The following is a 21,588-nucleotide window of genomic DNA, read 5'->3' on the forward strand; positions in this document are numbered from 1 at the left end:
GCCCAAATGATTTTTTTATCATTTTTTTCCCACAAATAGAGCTTTCTTTTGGTGGTATTTAATTACAGCTGGGAGTTTTATTTTTTGCTAAACAAACAAAAAAAGATGCAAAAAAAAAAAAAAATCATGTTTAATAGTTTGTTATAAAATTTTGCAAATGGGTAATTTTTCTCCTTCATTGAAGTGCGCTGATGAGGCGGCACTGATAGGCTGCACTGGTGGGCACTGATGTGCTGCATTGGTGGGCACTGATAGGCTGCACTGGTGGGCACTGATAGGCATAGTTAAGGCGGCACTAATAGGCACAGATAAGGTGGCACCGATGGGCACAGATAAGGCGGCACTGATGGGCAAAGATGGGCACATATAAGATGGCACAGATGGGGGGCACAGATGGGTGGCACGGATGGGCACTGATAGGTACCACTGATAGATGGGACTGATGGGCACTGATAGGTGGCTCTGATAGGTGGCACTGCTGGGCACTGATGGGCGGCACTGCTGGGCACGGATATGTGGCACTGGGGTGCAGCACCTTTGTTGAGCAGATTGTGGGCACTGCTGGGTGGCACTGTGGGCACTGCTGGGTGGCACTTACTTTTTATTAATGTGACACTGGCAGGGGGCAGGTGGGCACTAGCAGGGCTGGCCGTGATCGGGACTGATGTCCCGATCACGGCCGCCGGTGATCGGCTTTTTTTTTTCTCCTCGCGCTGACAGCGCGAGGAGGAATAATAGCCGATTACCGGCTCCGTTATATCACATGATCAGCTGTCATTGGCTGACAGCTGATCACGTGATAAGGGGTCGGGATCGACCCCTTGCACGGATCGGTGATCAGGCGAGTCTCATAGACTCGCCGATCACAGAGCGTGCCGCGCGCGCCCCTCAGGGGGCGCGCAGGCCGCTCGTGCACGGGACTACGTCAATAGACGTAGTCCCGGAAAAGGAGATCCGCGCTGTAGCTGTCATTCGGCTATAGTGCAGGTTTCAAGTGGTTAATAGCGTTAAAGAGTTTTTTTGATAGCCACTAAGGCGTGTTTCTAAAAATCTATGTGAATTTGGGGAGGACCTTCATTTTTAGGAGGTTAACACATCCAATTAGTGAGAGGGGTAGATTACTCCATGCGGCCAGGGTGAAGAGGGCCGGGAGAGAGGGCATCCCTGTCTGGTACCCCTCTGCAGGGGAAAAGGAGGAGATAGCAAGCCATTAAGCCTAAGCCTTATGCTTGCCAGGGGGCCAGTGCAGAGCGTATGTACCCAGTCAATAAATTTTAGTGGCAATCCCATCCAACTCATCACCTCCCATAGATATGCTCACTCCACAGTATCAAATGCCTTTTCCATGTCTAGGGTAGCAATTGTTCTAGTACCCTGGTTTGTGTAGGGGGCACGTATATTAGAGAATAATAAATTCAAGATTAATCACTGCGCTAATAGCGGTAATAAAACAACTGCATAAATTGTATGGTGACAATAAGAAGCATGAAAAATATGATATGCAGCGCTTAGAGCTGCACAATTAATCATCAAGAATCATTATCGTGATCTTGACTAAAGTGTATCACATTTTTTACTATGCAAAGAATTCTCTCTGCTCTCCTGAAGCCACAGCCCTCAAAAGAAAGGAAGAGAAAAATATGGCAGTCTGCCAACAATCAAAACATTCTTTATCAGTTGAACTTAAGTATAAACATTGTAACAATTTGTCAATGGAATAGATTTTGTGTGTAAGTGGAAAAAGTTTAACCACTTAAATACTAAACCTTTTTCTGACATTTGTTGGTTTCAAGTTGAAATCATTTTTTTTGCTAGAAAATTACTTGGAACCCCAAACAATATATATATTTTTAGTAGACACACTATAGAATAAAACGGTGGTTGTTGCAATATTTTATGTCACGGTCAACGGTCTTTCAAATGCAATTGTTTTTGAAAAAATTACTTTAATGAATTAAAAAAACAAAACAAAAACAAAAAACTAACCAGTAAAGCTAGCCCTTTTTTTTGTATAATATGAAAGATTTTACGTCGTGAGAATCGTGATCTTTTTATTCTAAGCAAAATGATTGTGATTCTCATTTTGGCCAGAATCGTGCAGCTCTAGCAGCGCTATAGATGTAGTATTACAAATAAAAAGTCCATAGTGTATGAAATAAAATTCTTGTTCAGGAGAAAATGCTGGAATCACCCACAGTGTAGACAGAAATACAAATTAGGTGAATACGGACTTATCATCCACCGAACATCAACACAGCAGGGCTCTTACCAAAAAGAATGGACCACTTAATCACAGGTGGTCAAGCAGGCATGGTAAATCCACAGAGCCACAAAACCATTAATGGAGATCACAGCTGGCTGGGTCTTGTAGTTCCACCAAATAATCAGAGGTGCATGCAAAAATTATAAAAGAAGGAACTCCTCATGGTGTAGTATTATAAAACCAGGGTCATATTTATTCAAAGAAAAATCCAGGGTACTCATCAGATAAAAACGAGTACCGTATATACTCGAGTATAGGCCGACCCGAATATAAGCCGAGGCCCCCAATTTACCCCCAAAAAAACTGGCAAACTTATTGACTCGTGTATAAGCCGAGGGTGAGACATGCCTGTCCATCCCTGTGTGTGTGTCCGTCCATCCCTGTGTGTCCGTCCATCCCTGTGTGTCCGTCCATCCCTGTGTGTCCGTCCATCCATCCCTGTGTGTGTGTGTGTCCATCCATCCATCCATCCCTGTGTGTGTGTGTCTCCATCCATCCATCCATCCCTGTGTGTGTGTGTCTCCATCCATCCATCCATCCCTGTGTGTGTGTGTCTCCATCCATCCATCCATCCATCCCTGTGTGTGTGTGTGTCTCCATCCATCCATCCATCCGTGTGTGTGTGTCTCCATGTGTGTGTGTGTGTGTGTGTGTGTGTGTGTGTGTGTGTGTGTGTGTGTGTGTGTGTGTGTGTGTGTGTGTGTGTGTCCAGCCTACCTGTGTCCCGAGCCTTTGTCCCGAGCCTCCGTCCCGTGTCGTGCCTTGCCTTCGTCCCGTCCCGTCCCGTCCCGTCCCGTCCCGTCCTGTCCTGTGCCGTGCCTTGCCTTGCCTCCGTCCCGTGCCCTCTTCGTCGGCGGCCATTGTAAAATTCAAAAGCCGCGCCTCCTCCTTCGCCTGTGATAGGCGGAACACTGAATTTCCCAGCAGCCTGTGTTCCGCCTATCACGGACGTCGTATCATCCTCGTCCGTAGTACGAGGATGAGAAGATGCCCGTGATAGGCGGAACACAGGCTGCTGGGAAATTCAGTGTTCCGCCTATCACAGGCGAAGGCGGAGCCGGAGGCGCGGCTTTTGAATCATAGAATGGCCGCTGTCTGTCTGCTCGACACGCTGATCGAGCGGGCAGACAGCGATGACTCGAGTATAAGCCGAGGGGGGCACTTTCAGCCTCAAAAAAGAGGCTGAAAATCTCGGCTTATACTCGAGTATATACGGTATGTAAAAAACAGCAGTCTGTATAAGCAGCATTTGTTTCCCACCACAAAGATGGCCGCAGACGACACGTTGCCGAGTCGCGACGTCAGAACTCCTCCCAACGCGGCGTTTCGTCCAATCGAACGTTGTCAGGCAGATGTAAGTATTGGGGAGGGCTGTGGGTGAGCTGCATACTGAAGGTTTTGTTACCTTTATGCACAAAGGTAAAAAAAACTTCAGCCTTTGGAATCACTTTAAGATCTTATTATCACAATTCCTGTCGGGGGGGGGGGGGGGTGCATACTGAAGAATTTTTACCTTCATGCTCAAAGGTAAGAAACCTTCAACCTTTAGAATCACTTTAAGATGTTATCATCATAATTTCTGTCTTCACCCCTGTCACACCTTTTACAAAGATATTCCACATCGTTTTTTATGCAAGAATTTGCAGGATCAGTTTAATGGATTCCCAGTGGCTGGGGAGACAAACTCCAGAACTTCAGCAGGCAAATATCATTTACATGGCCCCCTGAGAAACAATAAAAACCTGAGGGGGATTTAGCAAGTGAGCATCCACCCATATCACAAACACTGATTCCAGAAGGTCTTGGGAGCCTTTATTTTTGCCATCACCATAATATATACATATTGTAGATATTGACACTATTAAAGAAGCACACACGTGCATTTCCATTAACGTCTATCCACCCAGACTTCTGTTAGTTGTGTATTTTGTACCCTTGAAAACAATCCCCTCAGACATCTGTCAAAATTTGGTAGGAATAGGTCGCTCCATCATCAGCTTCTAGAAACCAGGTACTATTCTCTAGGAAGAACTTATGAAAAAGTCAGATCCATATTTCATATCTGCCACAAAAGCTCATCAGAGTAATAACCCTCCTTCTCCTGGGTGTTATCCGACCATCTGCTACTCTATTACTTATCTTTATTTTGCAACTAATTAACAGCATAATCTTCTAAATTCAGCAAGTTAATTATCATTATTGTGGTCTTTGCAGCATCATCAGTCCTCATGAAGTCTTGTCTCTCCTCCCCCAGAGGACACAGGGAAATGAAGTAGGCTTGGAAAGGGTCTGTTTAGAGGGGGGCTCATTAGGTGCTTGCTGATGAGCTTGGCATGCAGAGAGGCAGGTCAGGAGAATTCTGCTGAACACAAGGTTCCATGCCGGGCTCAACCAAGTTAATGTAGCTTTCTGAATAGTTGCCAGCCTGCCCTCTGTCAGCTCTCAATAGAAACCTCCCGCAGTAAACCTACTGGCTTCATACCGTGCAGAAAGATAACTCACAGTTTGTCACAAAAGTCTTTACATGGCGGATCCCACAGGGTAGAACTTGCTTTAATGTTCTCTTGATTGTGCTTCCCTCCCCCTCCAGCTCTTTCAGTTAGTTTAACTAGAGCACTCCAATATAAAAGTAGAGACGTGCGCTAAAATGGATTACACAGGAAGGGACGTGTACAGAACTATTAAAATGCCCTGTAGTTACATAGATAGTTACCCTTAGGAGTAATGATTAAAATATAATAAGCTCATGAACAACATTTAATGAAAAGATAATTGATCCAAAACTGGAATTTCAGTTATGGATGGACACAGATATCACCAACTGGCAACTTTCATCTTTCTGGGAATCCAGCTATCAGAGTTCCTATGACCTCGCTTAAAGCCACTGCAAAGGAAGGGAGTCTCACTTCTGCTGCTATATTCCCTATAATGTTAAATAAGTTACATACTAAGCAGATGGACCTAGACATCTTAGTAACTGCCACAGCAGCCGGGTGTAGGTAGTAATTTAGGTAGAGAGATTTACCCAAGAAGCTAGCAAATGATTCAGAATTCTGACTTTAACCCAAATATGAAATACATTTTAGGTGGACAGGCGGGCTAGAAGCATCAGAAAATAATAATAATAAAATGTGTATGTACACTCCAGGATGAACTTGGAGATTAATGCAACTATTCACCCTTTATAGATATGAACAGGCTGCCTGCACATGGCTGCACGGAACACCTGTGCATCACACATCCATGTAGATGCCACTTGGATCGGTTTACCATGTGAATGAGGCCTAAGGACCTGTATAGACAAGCTTTGGCCTTCTGTTGATGGCATCAATTAGAGACGCTTCTGAGATCATTTAGTATTTATCGACCAGGGCATTTGACCTGTAGTTGACCTCCTTCTGACGTGCTTTCAGTACGTCAAGCATTCTTATAGACTTAAACAGGAATGCAAACACCTGCTTGAAGCAAACATGCCTGTCGACTCAGATCCCAAGACATCCTGTAACAAACTTTGTTGGTAGAAAACTGTTGGTGGCAAGTTGTATTGATATGTTGTTCTACAGCTTAAGGGCTCTTTCACATTGCCAGACTCCGCCAGCAGATCCACCTGCTCCGCGGGGGATCTGTCTGCCGATCCTCGCTGAGCAGGTGGATGACAGGTCTGTGCCTGCTCCACTTATGAGGAGCGGACACAGCTCGCTTTACTCTATTAGCGGTCATATGGAAACTGACCGTCTGTCTGTTTACATCAGACTGTCATCCGATCTGCTCAATGGATGGGAAACAGATCTGATGTAGGTGGGTGTCAACGGGCACAAGTGCGTTTGCATCTGCAGCTCCATAGAGGGCAATGGATGGTCCGATTGGGTCTGCCTAAAAAACTGACAGGTGGACCCGGTCGGTCCGCCCGTGTGAAAGGAGCCTAGAGGCTTTTTTTTACCTTAATGCATTTTATGCATTAAGGTAAAAACCTTCTGTGTAACAGAATCTCCCTCAGCCCCCTTCTATTTACCTGAGCCTATTTACGATCCAGCGTTGTGCATGAGAGCAAAGTACTCCCCCCATTTGGGTCCAACAAATAGTGGCACCCTTGCAGGAGCAAAAGTCAACTCACTGCAAAGTATATTCTCATGGGCAATAGGCTTAAAGGGCTAGGAAAAAACCTATGTGGCTCACGGTCAAAGTTTAAATGGCTATAAATAATAAAAAAAGCTTTTACAAAATATAAAAATGAAGGAAAGCTATCATTGTTTAAATGTTACAAAGAATATAACAGAATATGTAAAAAGGAAATAAAAAATGCAAAAATTAAAAACGAATTACAGATTGCAAAAGATAGTAGGACAAACATCAAAAAAATCTTCATATATATTAACAGGAAAAAGGTCAGGTCTGAGCATGTAGACCCTTTACAAACTAATCTAGAGTGGGTGACTGAGGACAAAGAAGAAAAATTTATTAAATACTTTCTTCAGCTCTGTGTATAAAAAGGAGCATGGAGGAGCTCATGTCCATAATGGGGGTTGTAGTGACAAAGCCCCAAATGATCTACAATGGCTCAAAAGTGACATGGTCCAGAAATATTTAGACAGATTAAAGGTGGATAAAGCACCTGGACCAGATGGCATTTACCCACGGATCGTAAAAGAATTGAGCTCTGTCATTTCAAGGCCATTGTTTCTAATAATTATGGACTCATTAATGACTGGAATGGTACCACTGGATTGGCGCAGGGCCAATGTAGTGCTCATATTTAAAAAGGGGTCAAAGTTTTTACCAAGTACCTATAGACCTGTTAGTTTAACTTCTATAGTCGGGAAGATACTGGAGAGTTTAATAAAAGACCACATAGATGAGTTCTTGGTAGAAAAAAATATTTTAAGCAACAGACAGCATGGATTCATGAAAGACAGAAGTTGTCAAACATGCCCGATTTCTTTTTATGAGGAGATAAGTAAAACTTTGGACAGAGGGGTGGCTGTGGATGTGGTATATCTGGATTTTGCAAAAGAGTTTGACACAGGTCCCCACACACGGCTAATGTGTAAGGTAAAGTCTACAGGCTTGGAAAGATCACTGTCTAATTGGGCAACTAAGTGGCAAATGAGGTTTAATGTTGATGAATGTAATGTTATGCACTTGGCGGCTAAGAATATGCATGCATCATATTTAGTAGGGGGGTAAATCAACGGTGGAGAAGGATCTGGGGGTTTTGGTAGATCATAAGCTCAATAATAGCATGCAATGCCAAGCTGCAGTTTCCAAAGAAAGCAAAGTCCTTTCTTGTATTAAGAGAGGTATGGACTCCAGAGAGAGAGAGATATAATTTTGCTCCTGTACAAATCATTAGCAAGACCTCATCTGGAATATGCAGTTCAGTTTTGGGCTCCAGTTCTCAAAAAGGTTATTGGGGAACTAGAGAAAATGCAGAGAAGGGCAACCAAACTGATAAGAGGCATGGAGGATCTCAGCTATGAGGGAAGATTAGAGGAACTGAATCTATTCCCTCTTAAAAAGAGAAGATTAAGGGGGATATGATCAACATGTACAAATACAAGTGATCCATATAGTGAACTTGGTGTTGAGTTATTCACTTTAAGGTCATAGATAATGGGTGGCCTCACATAAAGAAAGCATATATAGAATATCAATGTGCACCCTCATCCCAATTAGATAGACTGGAAAAATAAAATCGAGATCTCTGGTCTCCCATCAGAGATGTCAAAAAAGTGTGAGCAAGGGGACTATCACGGGGCACGTACATCTATTAAATCAATATGAAAAAAGCAATATTCCATAAAAATAATTTATTAAAAATACAAAATATTACAACTTCGGGTAAATATCAAATTTTTTCATTTTTTATTGAAAATGTGATATTTACCCGAAGTTGTAATATTTTGTATTTTTAATAAATTATTTTTATGGAATATTGCTTTTTTAATATTGATTTAATACATGTACGTGCCCCGTGATAGTCCCCTTGCTCACACTTTTTTTACATCTCTGATGGGAGACCAGAGATCTCGATTTTATTTTTCCAGTCACTTTAAGGTCATCACAGAGGACAAGGGGGTACTCTTTACGTCTAGAGGAAAAAATATTTAATCTCCAAATACAAAAAGGTTTCTTCACAGTAAGAGCTGTGTAAATGTGGAACAGACTCCCTCCAGAGGTGGTTCTGGCAAGCTCAGTAGATTGCTTTAGAAAAGGATTCTTTCCTAAATGTACATAATATAACTGGGTACTAACATTTATAGGTAAAGTTAATGCTTTGCTGGGGTTTTTCACTTTCCTTTGAAACAACTGTGGGTGAAGGATTGTGTATATGGGATTGTATTTTTTTTGGTTGAACTAGATGGACTTGTGTCTTTTTTCAACCTGACTATGTAAAAGGCACTGTGTGTAAGTGATTCCTTTGTAAAAGTATGTCTGGTCTCTCCTCCTCCTTACTCGGTGTAGTTGGTGGATATACTCATGCAGGGTACACATCACTAAATCGATCCGTGACTGCCGCCCCTCTCTGCCAATCCCTTCACTGGCTTCCCCTACCCCACTGTGTAAAATTCAAAATGCTAACCATAACATACAAAACCCGCCACAACATCACCCCCATCTACATCACCAACCTCGTCTGCAGATATCACCCAAATCATCCCCTCCGCTCCTCCCAGGACCTGCTTTCTAGCTCCCTTGTTACCACCTCCCATGCTCGCCTTCAAGATTTCTCCAGAGCCTCTCCCATCTTCTGGAATTCCCTGCCCCAGTCTGCCGATCAGGTCCTACCCTGTCCACCTTTAGGAGATTCCTGAAAACTCATTTATTCAGGGAAGCCTATCCCACACCCACCTAACAACTGTCCCAGAGCCACCCCCATCAAATCATTCTCAGCAGCTATTACCTTTTGTACTACCACCCCCTCCCTTTAAACTGTAATCTCTACGAGCAGGGCCCTCCTGTACCTTTTGTATTGAACTGTACTGTAATTGTTTTGTTCCCCCCCCCCCCCCCCCATACATTGTAAAGCACTGCGTAAACTGTTGGTGTTATATAAATCGTGTATTATAATAATTATAATAATAATGCAGGAAGTGGATGGACAAAGAGACATCTCCAAAGAGACAACTTGGAGATGTCTCTTTGTCCATCCACTTCCTACGTGAGTATATCCACTAACTACACCAAGTAGGGAGGAGGAGAAGGAGAGACCAGATGTATTTTTCAAAGGAATCACTTACACAAAGTGCCTTTTTCCCTGCAGGGGTGCAACCATTTGGTGAGTGTGGACCCAAAAGGGGGTAGCATGAGTGATTCACTCACTTACTGGCTGGATATTATAGCACGCACATTTAAAGCACAAAGCCACTTGGAAATGGGACAGTTTATTCTGGACTCATTATCAACGTTTTTTTTGGCACAGTTTTTTGCACTTAGATAGGTGAAGGTCACATAAGTTGATCATGTGATAAGGTTTTCTGAGTTGATTCATTTTTTTCCAGTCAAAGCAACACTTGACACTTTTTTACAGGGACAGTGCATATTTTTACATTTTTATATATGTGTATGTTGTTGCATTGTGCTTTTTGTACATATGATTTCTTCCACTGGACACTATTGCACTTTAAACCACATTGGATGAATCCAGGCTGTAAAAGAAATGTCACTTTATGACTATTATTTATTTTTTCATAAATATTTATTGTGTTCTGATTAATATGGTAGCATCATCCTTTTATGCAACACAGCATTTAAAGGGGTAGTACGTGACAATAAACACACTTGTTATATTTTTATACACTTACACTGGGGCAGCGCCACCCATACCATCTATCTATCCGCAATCGCCTCACGGGGAGGAAGAACAGGGAGATGCTAATGTAAACAGGCATCTCCCCATTCTGCCTAGTGACAGTGTCACTGATCTCTGCTCCGTGTGATCGGAGCAGAGATCAGTGACGTGTTATACACAGCCACGCTCCCCCCCCAGTTAGAAACACGCCTCTAGGGCACACTTAGGACACACTTAGCAAAGTGTAATTTCTTTTCAGCGTTGTCACATAAAAAAAAAAATATTTACAAAATTATGGGGGTGTACTCACTTTTGTGAGATACTGTATACATTGAAAAAGAGTACAACATACAGATTTCTCAAGTAAGTGTGCATCAATAAAGGTAGTCATTATCAATGTTTTGTTCCCTTCAATGGCTTACCATAAACATAGTAGTAAAGAAACACTTGGTGGGGTAGAGGATTTAGTCCTCAACTAAATGTAAAAAAGTGTCCTGGTGTGGTGGCACTGGATAGATCATCGATAAAAAAGGGAAGTGGGAAGGGGATGGGAAGGGGATGGGAAGGGGGGGGGGGGGGGGGGTTGTACAGTAGATTCAGGTAGAGCGTATCCCCCTGTGGAACCAATTTTATCATAGTTTGCTGGACAGCCTCTGATGATATATGTTGGTTGGTACATTGGGAGCACACTTCAAATAGCTGAACACCAGTCATTACAGGATGGAGGGTAATGAAGTTTCCATTGGAGGAGTATCCCCTGACTGGCATAATAGGATGCATAGAAAAGACTGTCCCGGGTGCGTAGATTAACACAACGAGGTCTAGTGTCAGGCTTATGTCTAATGCCGTGTGAATGAGCATTGCTAGAAGCTCCACAGCTAAAGTGAAAAGACCTGGAAAGAGCCAATCCTTTCATGGAATATAATTTCTATCATATAACGAACGAAGATCGTGTAAGCACCTAAGGAAGGGCGCACTTAGCCTTAAGCTGCACTTAGCAAGTAGCAACAAAGTGCTGTACATTACTGTGATACAAGGTTAATTGGATAACCCCACGCTGCAGAGTGCCATGTATACTGGTTTGCATATACTAGCATGGCCTGTGTTTGACCGTCATGGCCATTGGGGCGGACCATACATAGCCCAATTATTGACAGATTTGGTCAATAATGATCTAATGTGCTGTATGTATGGGCATAGGCACCTTTAGTGTATCATGTTGAGGTCTGACTGCAGGAATGAGACTTGCCATCAGATGGGGATTTCACAGTGATCGCAATGATTCAGCGATCCGCATCCATTATCTTCTGTGCTTTGGGAATTGTGACTGACAACATCAAAATGAAAGCTCAGCAAAAGCCAGCTGATGTAGGGTCAGCATGCATAATACATATTCATATTTTCCCCTGAAACATCCCTTCTCATGTCACCATCATAGAGCACACTGAGCTATGTCAATTTATACCTCAGGTGGCCAAGCATTAGTTACCATGGTTACTCATTTGCATTACATATGGCCATAGGAATAAACTGCACTACAGTTCTGTCTTTTGCAGTTTTCCCCTAGTCAGCAGGATGCTGAAAATATAAATATATATAACTAAATAATTATGATTTACAAGCAATAACTCTTAAAATGTGATATAACAAACAGGATAACCACTTCCATTAGTGTATTTGCATTATAACACCAGGGGGCACTGTGGCAGCTTATATACACGGTATATTTACACACTAAATACAATAAAAAATATTTACAAAAGGGGAAGTAAAATAATTCTTACGTGGGTAGAATGAAAAATCATCTATATATAGCTCCAAATCTAGCCACGGCACTCTATTTTTGAAGTAAATGCCCAGGTGCTCACCCACATCGAAATCCATATAATTCCAAAACTGGTTTAGAGGCACTTACGGGTCTTGCAGAGGAGGAAGATCAAAATAGCATTGCTTTTATTGCCCCAGTTTCCATGAAGCGCAATCCATTTTTCTCAAGCCGTCTTCATTGAAACGCTGACAATAAAAACACTGCTGTTTTTGATCTTCCTCCTCTGCAAGACCTGTGAGCGCCTCTAAAACAGTTATATATATATACACACACACACACACACACACACACACACACACACACACATTGCCACCCACCTCCCCCAGGTTAGGTGAATAACATTGATTATCTAATTTGGCGTCAAAGGGCAGCAGGAAACATGTGGTCCCTGAAGTTAATGTATTGAAACCAGAAAAAATGGGCATCTCAGTTTGTTCGGTATAGGGCTGTATAGCTGTAGACCTGTCAAGGTGCACATGCTGACCAATGTCCACAACCAAAAGTGCCTACAATGGTCATGTGACCATAATAACTGCATCAGGGAGCAATGGAAGAAGGTGGCCAGGTCTGATGAATTGCGTTTATTTATTCAACATGTGGATGGCTGAGTGTGTGTATTGCTTTGCTGAGACGGCGCCAGGATGCACTAAGGGAAGAAGGCAAGCCAGCGTAGGCAGTGGGATGCTTTGGGCAATGTTCTGCTGGGAAATATTGCATCCTGCCATTTATGTAGATGTTACTTGACACATACCACCTACCTACCTAAACATTGTTGGTTACCAAGTACACCCTTCATGGAAACGATATTCCCTGATGGCAGTGGCATCTTTCAGCAGGGTAATGTGCCCTGCCACACTGCAAAAATGCCTCAAGAATGGTTTGGGGAAAACAACGAGTTTTAGGTGTTGACTTGGCCTCTAAATTCTCCAGCTCTCAAACTAATTGAGCATCTGTGGTATTTGCTTGAAACCAAGTCTGATCCATGGAGGTCCCACCTCACAACTTACTTTACATTGGCTTGTCTGGTCAGGTGCTGCCACCACCATTGCGGGTAAGGGAACCCGGCAGTGTGGCCTTTCAGCTTCATGCCCAGGCCCCTACTGCACATGCGTGAAGCGCGCTGCGGTCTCTCATTGTCCCGACAGAAGGAGAGCCAAGCTGCTGATGTAATTTGTCATGGCTCGGTCTCCTGGAAGTGGGGATAAGGTACCTGAAAAAACAGGTAAACGCTCCCCCCCCCCCCAAAAGGTGCCAAATGTTGCAACGGAGGGGGGGAGCGATCAGACAAGTTCCATTTTTGGGTGGAACTCTGCTTTAAGGGCTATAAGGAGTTACTGGGTGATTCAACTGGTCGGTTTTCATCCAAACCAAAAATCCCATTTTTAAGTGGACTGAACGGTTAAGACATTACTCATGTGATAAATCTACACCCTGTCATCATTAGTAAAATACAACATTAAAGAAAATGCATTACCAGCTTTGCCTCTGACTGGACAGGTTGTGGCGATGAAGGGCCTGGAATCCCTGGGATAGTAGGCACCACGGTGACGGGTCTGACAATCTGCAAAATGTAGAAAACATATTTTATCCACATGCCTATTACCTATTTATTTTAAAAACATAAAATTGCTTTTTATTTTCTAAAATTACAAGTATAGTTTACTAGATGTTGGATGTGTATCCAAAATAAAGCTGTAAGATAAAAGGGCACTTGTTACTTAATTATTTTTGCCTATAATTATTTTGGCATAATATTAAGGCTTATGCTAGGTAGATGAATAACTGTCTCACTAATACTGAGAAATATTAAAAACAGCTGTCTGTCCGATTACCAAAGCACTGGAACCCACTAAGATCTTCTCCCTGGGCATAGGGGAATTGATAGACTGTTTGATTTTAATGCCACCCACAGGCGTAAAGGACACTGGTAACAAAAAAAAGCCATTGGCCAGCATAGAATAATCCCGAATACAACCATCATGCCTCAATTTTGTAGCAAAGTGGTACTGAGTGCATGAAAATAAAAACAGAAAGGGAAACCCATGACTTTTAATGGACTCCAAGAAAAGGATTTTACGGCAAGTACAAAAATTCTATTTTGTTTCTTGTCCATTGGGAAACACAGGACTTATTAGACTGTTGAGTTGTCCAAAGGGAGTCCAACAGAGGAGTGGGCAACATAGCAACAAAGCTTACAGGCCCAAGAGCAAAGAATAGAAAACCGTGAACGACATACAGGTCAAAGAGCCGCCTGAAGGATCTAATGCCCCGAATCTATAATCAAATTAGGCCTGAACATCCACCTAGTAGAACTTAGAAAACAAAAACAGAAGCCCAGAAAAAAAAAAAAGAATAAAAAAGGCACTCTAATAGAGTGCACCCTGACAGGAAAGGGTGGTGATCCACAAGACCAAAAAAATGGATGATGTTCTGCCCAAATCACCTAGAAATGGTGAACTGAGAAGGCAACGTAGCCTTAGAGGGTTCATCCAGAATACAAAACAAATTAGTCTTCCTGAGGAAGCAGTGGCTGAGAGATAGACCACATCCAAACCATGGAGGAAAATTTTCTTTGGGTGTACTGTAGCCAGATAGAGGGATAGAAGAAAATGCTTTGATATGGTTTTAACCACTTCCCACCCGGCCAATGCACATATACGGCCGGGTGGGAGCTGTCTACTTCTGATAGGACGTTCAGGAACGCCCATCAGAAGGAGCGGGATCGCGTGTGCCCACGCAGCCGCGCGATCCCGATGCGCCCGTGTCACCCAGACACGGCGCATCTCAGATCGGCAGGAGGGCTCTGTGATTGACCCTCCTGATCACATGACGGCCGTGTCCAATCACGGCCGTCATGTGATGTAAACAAACAGCCGGTTGCTAGGCAATCGGCTCCTCCTCTCCTCACACAGAAGTCATCGCTGAGGAGAGGAGAGCAGATCGCTGCAGCCGGCTGATGATCAGTGAGTATGAGCTGTTTTTTACAGCTTTTTACTCACTGATCACCAGTCTAGTGTAAACACAAATCACCACACACTGTAAACACACCACACAGTATAAACACAATGTCCCCACACATGTCCCCAAAACATACATGTCCCCAAATAATAAATACACGTGTCCCTAATAATAAAAACATGTCCCCCACATATGTCCCACTAAAATCACATGTCCCAATGATTATCTGCACACATATGTACGTGATCACCTGCACACATATGTACATGATCGTTTGCGTACATATGTCCGTGATCACACAAACCAATTATTATACTCTCAAGGGAATTTTTTTACCAAAAACATGTAGCAGAATACATTTTGGCTTAAATTTATGACAAAATTTGATTTTATTGGATTTCTTTTAAAATAGAAAAAAGAAAATATAATTTTTTTTTCAAATTTCCGCTTTTTTTGCGCTTATATCGCAAAAAATAAAAAATGGAGTTGTGAATAAATACCACCAAAATAAAGCTCTATTTGTGTGAACAAAATGATAAAAATTTCATTTGGGTACAGTGTAGCATGACCGCGCAATTGTCACTGAAAGCGCTAGAGCGATGAAAGCTGAAAATTGGGCTGGGAAGGAAGGGGGCGAAAGTGCCCTGTATTGTAGTGGTTAAGTATGCTTTCTGTATTTTTGGTTTATTTTCCAGTTGTTGGCTACATAGATATAAAATTGTATATGGTACCATTGCCTCTACTCATTCCTACTTGAGGCTGTGTTGTTCCAATGTTCGTACTCTGTGCAGCCAACCTTTTCTGCTACCGCCCTGGTTTGGGTGAGTTTGTAATTGCAAAAACATAGTAAACGACTTTCAAAAAAATAAATCCCAAAAATTCTCTGCCCTTTTCAATTTCTTTACTTGGGGGAGATTGAGATACTCAAGTGGCTTGACTTTACCAAAGAACCACCAATGCCTGTACGTCCCCCTCATAGAGAACATAGAAGACAGCACTTTTTATCCAGGTCTTCTCCCTCGAGCTCAGGTTCATCCAGGTCCAGATTCTTTTGAGGCCTAACACTACCACCATTTGTTTACAGTTAGTGACACCCAAGCCCGTTTCTCCCATGCTTCACTATTGGGTCTTGCACCACTCAACTTTACCGCCATTCAATCTCCATTAGGCACTCTGGATTTATAGGCGACTACGCTATATTCACTTTGACTTCCAGATACCTATCTCTCCTAGAACCTGAGCAGTACAGATCTTCTTTGGGAATTAACTACTAAATTGCTCTCACCAAGATCCTCAGACCAATTTTGTTCTCCAACTGTGATGGTTGTCTGCCTACATCTTTAAGAATTTGGCATTTTAGGACCTTAACTTCTCTTCCTTCCCATGAATTGTGGCGTACACCACCCATGGGTCCAATGTAAACAATGTCTCCATGTGCTGGATCACCTCGAAGCCAGACAGCTCCCATCACTTCTGTGAATATTTGTATCAAATAATACCTAAACCAGTCGGCGCTGAATAGCCCCTGCACATAAAACACTTAAAAGACGGGGACACAACTTATCCCTCAAATGTCCAGAGTTTTAAAATAAGAAACTGCAGAATAGTCCTGTGTAACTGTATAAGCTAGGGCTTGACAAATTTGCTTTGAATCTGGGTGCCAGCTAAGGTGTCACTTTAGCCGTGTGTATGGACACAATCAGACATCAGCTGATTTTTCTAAAATTAGAAGAAAAAAAAAAAACGACCTGTTCGGCACTGCATTTCCGAGGAGTCGGGCAATACAAATGGTGCATCCCTTTTACAGTGAAAGGGCTGTCAAAACCCCAGGCAACAGGACCCAATTTCTAGTCCCCGTGGCGACCTGGCACATGGCATTGGTCAGGCCCTGGGATAAGCAAACCCTTTAATGTGATTTTGAATAAAACTGCACACTTTGAATAAAACTCCCAACTTTAAAAAGCTTTAACATCTCTTTTCACAGAATCTTCCTCTATCCCCAGGCTCTTGAAGGAAGTATCTTTTGAAGCAGTGACATCACTTCCTGTTATTGTTTGCTTTTGCCTCTGAGAATTACAAATCCCATCATGCCCTGGGATTTGGAATCTGAATGGGCCACAATGGCTTGCCTATGCTGCACAGTAGATGGATCAGACCAGGAGTGTGAGACTCTGGGATACGCCCACTGCAGCGATGTAATCACATCTCAGACTCCCAATCTGATCAGCCCACTGTGCAGCATAGATTGACAGGCCAAGTACAATTGATATCCTCTGCTGGGATTTTTAAGGCAACCAAAGTACCTGGCTATGAATGTTAGAAAAACCTAGAATGTTTTGTTTAAACCATTTCAGCTTACTCTCAAACCAATGATGGGTGAATATATGTGGACAAATTATCTTTGTTTGGTTATGCTCCTTTTCATGTCTTTGTTTACATGAGGGATATTTATTGATATAGTGATTAAACTTGGCTCCTGGGCATTGGTATCACTTGTTGCAGATATACACTCACTGGACACTTTATTAGTTACACCTTGCTAGTACAGAGTTGGACCCACTTTTGCCTTCAGAACTACCTTAATTCTTTGTGTCATGAATTCAAGGTATTGGAAACATTCCTCAGAGAATTTGGTACACATTTACATGATATCATTACGCAGTTGCTGCAGATTTGTCAGGTGCAAAGCCATTATGCGAATTTTCTGTTCCACCACATCCCATGGATTGAGATCTGGTGATTGTGGAGGCCACTGGAGTACAGTGAACTCATTGTTACGTTCAAGAAACCAGCTTCAGATGATTTGAACCATGGTGCATTATCCTGCTGGAAGTAGCCGTCAGAAGATTGGTACACTTTAGTCATAAAGGGATGGACATGGTCAGCAACAAATACTCAGGTAGGCCATGGCTTTTAAACAATGCTCAATTGGTATTAAGGGGCTCAAAGTTTGTCAAGAAAATATCCCCCACACCATTACACCACCACCGCCAGCCTGAACCGTTGATACAAGGCAGGATGGATCCACGTTTTCATGTTGTTTACGCCAATTCTTACCCTACTATCTGAATGTTGCAGCTGAAATCGAGACTCATCAGACCAGGCAACGTTTTTTTTCCAATCATTATTGTCCAATTTTGGTGAGCCTATGGGAATTTGAGCCTCAGTTTCCTGCTCTTAGTTGACAGGAGTGCCACCCGGTATGGTCTTCTGCTGCTGTAGCCCATCTGCTTCAAGGTTCGATGTCTTGTGCGTTCAGAGATGGCTTTTGTATACCTTGGTTGTAACGAGTGGTTATTTGAGTTACTGTTACTTTTCTATTATCTCAAACCAGTTTTCCCATTCTCCACTGACATCAACAAGGCATTTTTTTTATCCACACAACTGCCACTCACTGGATATTTTCTCTTTTTTTGGACCATTCTCTGTAAACCCTAGAGAAGGTTGTGTGTGAAAATCCCAGTAGATCAGCAGCTTTTGAAATACTTAGACCGGCCCATCTGGCACCAATGACCATGTCATGTTCAAAGTCACTTAAATCCCTTTTCTTCCCCATTCTGATGCGCGGCTTGAACTTCAGCAAGTCGTCTTCACCACATCTAGATGCTTAAATGCACTGAGTTGCTGCTATGTGATTGGCTTACCAAGCAATTGAATAGGTGTACCCACTATAGTGGCAGGTGAGTGTATACCATCCTCTTTTGTGGGGATAGAAGCTGGAAATTGTAAACTTTATATCATATATTAGCTTTTTTTTGTGCCCAGATTATGCCCATGTGGAGTATGAATACCTATAAAAACATACACTCCTTGGATGCTTGTAACTCATCTTCAGGGAGGTCTGACACTTGGGTATGGAAGGACAATGGGTTCAGCGCTGTTCTCTTTGTATTACCAATGGTATAATGAAAAAAGGCTGTAACTATTACAACGTTAATTTCCCTTTTGAAAATATGTTTCATGTGTAGCATCTTGCCTTGCAGAGTGGTACTTTAGCCCTGATGAAGATGAAAGGTAAAATATTTGAAACGTGTTATTTGGTTCTGGGAGTACCACGCAACACTTTAATATTATTGTGTGTACCATTGAACTTATGAAAGTTTTAACATATTCCACATAGTGTGAACCATTTTGATACTTAATTTTAATTGAGTTTTTTTAGGGACTTGTAATACAGTGTAAAAGATGTTTCATACGTAAAGAAAATCTTCTTTCATGTGGTAGCCTTAAGAATCCCAGTAGAGTAGGGGTGCACCGAATGGGTTTTTTGGTGCCAAAACCAATACCGAAAATGAAAAATACACTAGGTCGAAAACCAAAACCGATACCAAAAATTACCGATACCGAAACACATTTAAAAAAAATATTTTTATAAAGGAGATGGCCAGAGACTGGGGACATGGTACAGGAGATGGTCAGAGACTGGGGACATGGTACAGGAGATGGTCAGAGACTGGGGACATGGTACAGGAGATGGTCAGTGACTGGGGACATGGTACAGGAGATGGTCAGCGACTGCAGAGATGGTACAGGAAATGGGCAGACAGCATTTACGGCAGATATGTTTCGGCGGCCGAAATTTCGGTGCATTCCTACAGTAGAGGATATCAATTGCACTTGTAAACAAATAGGGATGATGGCAACCACAGCTGATGTGGCTCTATCTTGATAATAGGTTGACAGGCCAAGAGTCTGGTCCATGTTATTAACGCGCAGTCCCGCCCATTCACATCACCGCTCACTAATAACTACAGTCTGACTGGGCAGCATGGTGGGATGGGGTTTGCTTGGCTGTGGGTGTGAAGGAGATGAATCAGACTCCTGGCCTGTCAACCTATGCTGTACAGTGGGCAGACCAGACTGGGAGTTTGAGACTCTCAGATCCACCAACTGCAGCAAGTAGTGATGTAATCGCATCACTGCTTGCTTACTGAGGACTACAGGAGGGGAATGTACAAGACCGGTGGTCAAGAGAATAGAGGACACAGCAGCTACCGGTCTTATGAATGGAATAATAGGGGAAGAGAGGGCTCATCACAGCACAAACAAGGCTGGATTTCTGAATAGCAAGAAAACTGTGCACTATAACACCAAGAAATGAATAAAAAAATATATAATATAAAATAAAGGCTAATAATAATTAAATTATATATATACATACATACAATATCTCACAAAAGTGCGTACACCCCTCACATTTTTGAAAATATTTTCTTCTATCTTTTCATGTGACAACACTGAAGAAATAACACTTTGCTATAATGTAAAGTAGTGAATGTACAGCTTGTATAACAGTGTAAATTTGCTGTCCCCTCAAAATATCTCAGGGCGTATGAATATCTCCCTGCACGTGGGAACACCGGCCTATCGGACAGTAAATTCATGGGCTTCATTTTTTAGTCCCCTGTCTGGTCCATCCTGAGGAAAAGGTTTTTGAAAACTCTGAGGCCAGTGAGGTTACCGGTTTCTTCAAATACGGTTTGTCATTATATGACAACAGAGACAACTATAGACTTGTAGCAATCCTCCCTCCCTCCACTGATAACAGTAGGAGAGGTGGACCAGAGGGAAGCGGTCGTTTGGTATCCTCTAATTAGGATTACGTCGACCTTCACCTTATCGCCTACATGGGCAGACACCAGTTTGGGACATACCCATGCACATGAGCGACATGCACCCCATGCAGTGTTTCAACTATATCAATCATTGATGAATTATTTTTAGAAATACCAATATGCCATCTAAGTATTGCTCTTCACCCCTGATGAAAGTTCTGTGGTACCAGCAACTAGAAACGCGTCGGATGTGTGTTATAAGAAAATAGTATTTTCAACACTCACTGGTTGGCTTATTTTATTCATTCATTCATGTATATACACACACTTGTAGATATACCACAGGGACACAGTGGTCCCTCTGGTTTGGTTTTGTATTTGCTCTGTAATTGTTAATAAAGTATTTATATGTTTTAATTGTTGTGTGGTGTTGGTGGTCATTCAAGATCCCACTCTAAAAGGGGTACTCCTTTTTTCTTTCTGATGTGCATTAGGGATGGGACCACCGCACCAGAGTTCTTTGATCCACTGAGAGCCCCTCTTTATCACTGCATCAAATTGGTCTGCATGGCTGTCATCCCAGAAGGAAACCTCTTCTAAAAATGATGCACAAGAAAGCCCGCAAACAGTTTGCTGAAGATAAGCAGACTACGGACATGGATTACTGGAACCATGTCCAGCGGTCTAATGAGACCAATAAAAACGTATTTGGTTCGGATGGTGTCAAACGTGTGTGGGGGGATCATGTGAGGAGTACAAAGACAAGTGTGTCTTGCCTACAGTCAAGCATGGTGGTGGGAGTGTCATGGTCTGGGGCTGCATGAGTGCTGCCGGCACTGGGGAGCTACAGTTTATTGAGGGTATCATGAATGCAAACATGTACTGTGACATACTGAAGCAGAGCACGATTGCCTCTCTTCGGAGACTGGGCCGCAGGGCAGTATTCCAACATGACAATGACCCCAACACACCTCCAAGATGACCACTGCCTTGCTAAAGAAACTGAGGGTAAAGGTGATGGACTGGCCAAGCATTTCTCCAGACCTAAACCCTATTGAGCATCTGTGGGACATTCTCAAACGGAAGGTGGAAGAGCGCAAGGTCTCTAACATCCATCAGCTCTGTGATGTCGTCATGGAGGAGTGGAAGAGGACTCCAGTGGCAAGCTGTGAAGCTTTGGTGAACTCCATGCCCA

General features: G+C 42.7%; 1 protein-coding gene across 3 annotated transcripts in view; it reads right to left on the bottom strand.

The window, feature by feature from the left end:
* Positions 1–21,588, bottom strand: part of ATF2 (activating transcription factor 2) — a 176,891-nt gene that overhangs the window by 83,678 nt on the left and 71,625 nt on the right. For all 3 annotated transcript variants that reach the window (XM_077448059.1, XM_077448060.1, XM_077448058.1), the window contains one exon: positions 13,355–13,441. In XM_077448059.1, the coding sequence (XP_077304185.1) occupies positions 13,355–13,441 (87 nt within the window). The remainder of the gene's footprint in view (positions 1–13,354; positions 13,442–21,588) is intronic.

Source organism: Lithobates pipiens, unplaced genomic scaffold (genome assembly GCF_037356315.1).
Source record: "Lithobates pipiens isolate NorthernLeopardFrog02 unplaced genomic scaffold, aLitPip1_a1.2 Scaffold_22, whole genome shotgun sequence".
Lineage (NCBI taxonomy): Eukaryota > Metazoa > Chordata > Amphibia > Anura > Ranidae > Lithobates > Lithobates pipiens.